This window comes from Podarcis raffonei, chromosome 1 (assembly GCF_027172205.1).
Source record: "Podarcis raffonei isolate rPodRaf1 chromosome 1, rPodRaf1.pri, whole genome shotgun sequence".
NCBI classification, from domain to species: Eukaryota; Metazoa; Chordata; class Lepidosauria; order Squamata; family Lacertidae; genus Podarcis; species Podarcis raffonei.
In genome coordinates, this window is record NC_070602.1 from 82597801 (window position 1) to 82599862 (window position 2062).

A 2062-nucleotide genomic window follows, 5' to 3' on the forward strand; every position below is an offset into this window, starting at 1 on the left:
GAAGTAGGTCTCAGTGCATTCAGTGAGATTTACTCCCTTGTAAGTGTGCATAAGATTGCAGACTAAAAGCATAGCAAATCTGTTAGTCTCTAAGATGCTGCATTAAACTGTTTGTTGGTTTGAACGCAAGCCTGCAGCAAACTATGCCTGAAGGTCTTGTCCTTCAAGCATGCATAAAATTTTCTGTTAAAGTAATGGAAGCTCATAGTCATCCCTGCCACTGCTGACAATGAAATCCATACATTGGTTGTAAAGTATTGTTTTACCTGTGCCATGCTTTGGTGTTTTTTCAGATCTGGACATTTCACCTGGGTGCAATGTCTGAAGAAAACTCCACAACAGTGGTCAGTGAGTTTGCCTTTGTGGGATTAACAAACAACCCTACACTACGAACTAGTCTCTTTTTGGTGTTCCTGGTTATTTATATGATTACCTTGGTTGAAAATCTAGGAATGATTGCCTTAATAAGGGCCAGTCGCCGACTCCACACTCCAATGTACTTCTTTCTCAGCAGCCTATCTTTCCTGGATGTATGCTTCTCTTCTGTGTTTGCTCCAGAGGCATTAGTGAACTTCCTAGCAGAGAAAAGGTCCATTTCCTTTATTGGGTGTGCAATGCAAATGTACTTTTTTATAGGTCTGGGGAGCGCGGAGTGCTTTCTCTTGGCTGCAATGGCATATGATCGCTACGTGGCTATCTGCAAACCCTTGCTGTACCCAGTCCTCATGTCTCCTAGAGTCTGCATTCTTCTGGTGTTGGGGTCTTATGCCCTAGGCCTATTGCACTCTCTCCTTCACACAGTCCTCACCTTCAGGCTGTCATTCTGCAGGTCTAACGTGATCAATAACTTTTTCTGTGACATCACAGCACTTTTGGCCATTTCCTGTTCAGATATCCACCTCAATGAACTCCTGATTTTCTATGTGGCTGGTCTTGTAGAAGTCACCACCATCCTGAGTGTTGTAGTTTCTTATACATATATTCTCACCAACATTGTGGTGAGGATCAGTTCGGTCGCAGGCAGGCTGAAAGCCTTCTCCACCTGCACCTCGCACCTCATGGTGGTTACCATTTTCCATGGGGCAATTCTCATTCTGCACTTCCGACCAACCTCTAGCGATGAATCTTTGGTTCAAGGCATCTTTGACAAAACACTGAACGTGTTCTATACAGTTGTCATCCCTTTGCTCAACCCTTTGATTTATAGCCTCAGAAACAAGGAGGTAAAGGATGCTCTGAGAGGCTTTCAGCGGAAGGTGTGTGACAAAATATTTTGTTAATGAACCTTATAAAATCAAATGGGCATGGCATTATTAAATCTGTAAAGTCTGGAAAGAAAGAAGGATGCACCGAATTCCCTCTGGCCTCTATGTGCTGATTTGGTGAGGAATGTAATGTTTCCCTTAAACTATGTCCATATTATTCCAAGCTGAATGAAGGAAACATTCTATGCTATGAATGATATATGGTGTATCCCCTAATATGGAGGTTGACCACTGTTTTAACTATTCTCTTTTGTATTATTAACATAGTGCTTAATAGTGCATTGTATCCCCACCTCCTTAAGTCAGTGATGGGAAGTTGCTGTAGCCCTCTTGGGGTTGTTGGGTTCCAGTTCCCATCAGACTCATGTTCAGGCAAGATGGAAGTTATAGTTCAGCAGTGTCTGAAGAACCACAGGTTCATCACTCCTGCCCTAAGCCATAGGGAGTATGAGAAGTGCTCCTGTTCAGTCAACTTGGAACAGGAACCTTTCAGTGCTGTTCAGAACTCTTAAAGAAATTAGTTTCAGGACATGAAAATTAGCAAATCCTACAAGTGCTCCTATTTTCCAGGGACAGTTCTCAATTTACAAAAGCCGATCCGGTTTCTGATTTGATCCTGGAACACCCCTCTTTTCCTTAGGATGTCACTATTTTCATTGGAGAAATGTTAGAGGGCATCCAACCCCTGAGTCAAGGAGACCAGTGACTCTACAACCATTAGAAGACATCTGAAGGCAGCCCTGTACAGGGAAGTTTTCTTAAAATGTTTAATGTTTTATTATGTTTTTATATATGTT

At 42.3% G+C, this 2062-nt stretch overlaps 1 protein-coding gene across 1 annotated transcript; it reads left to right on the top strand.

The window, feature by feature from the left end:
- The first annotated feature begins 317 nt into the window (after positions 1-317).
- Positions 318-1280, top strand: LOC128421491 (olfactory receptor 1086-like). The gene has a single exon (XM_053404789.1). The coding sequence runs from the start codon at positions 318-320 to the stop codon at positions 1278-1280; it is 963 nt and encodes a 320-aa protein (XP_053260764.1).
- Positions 1281-2062: the final 782 nt, after the last annotated feature.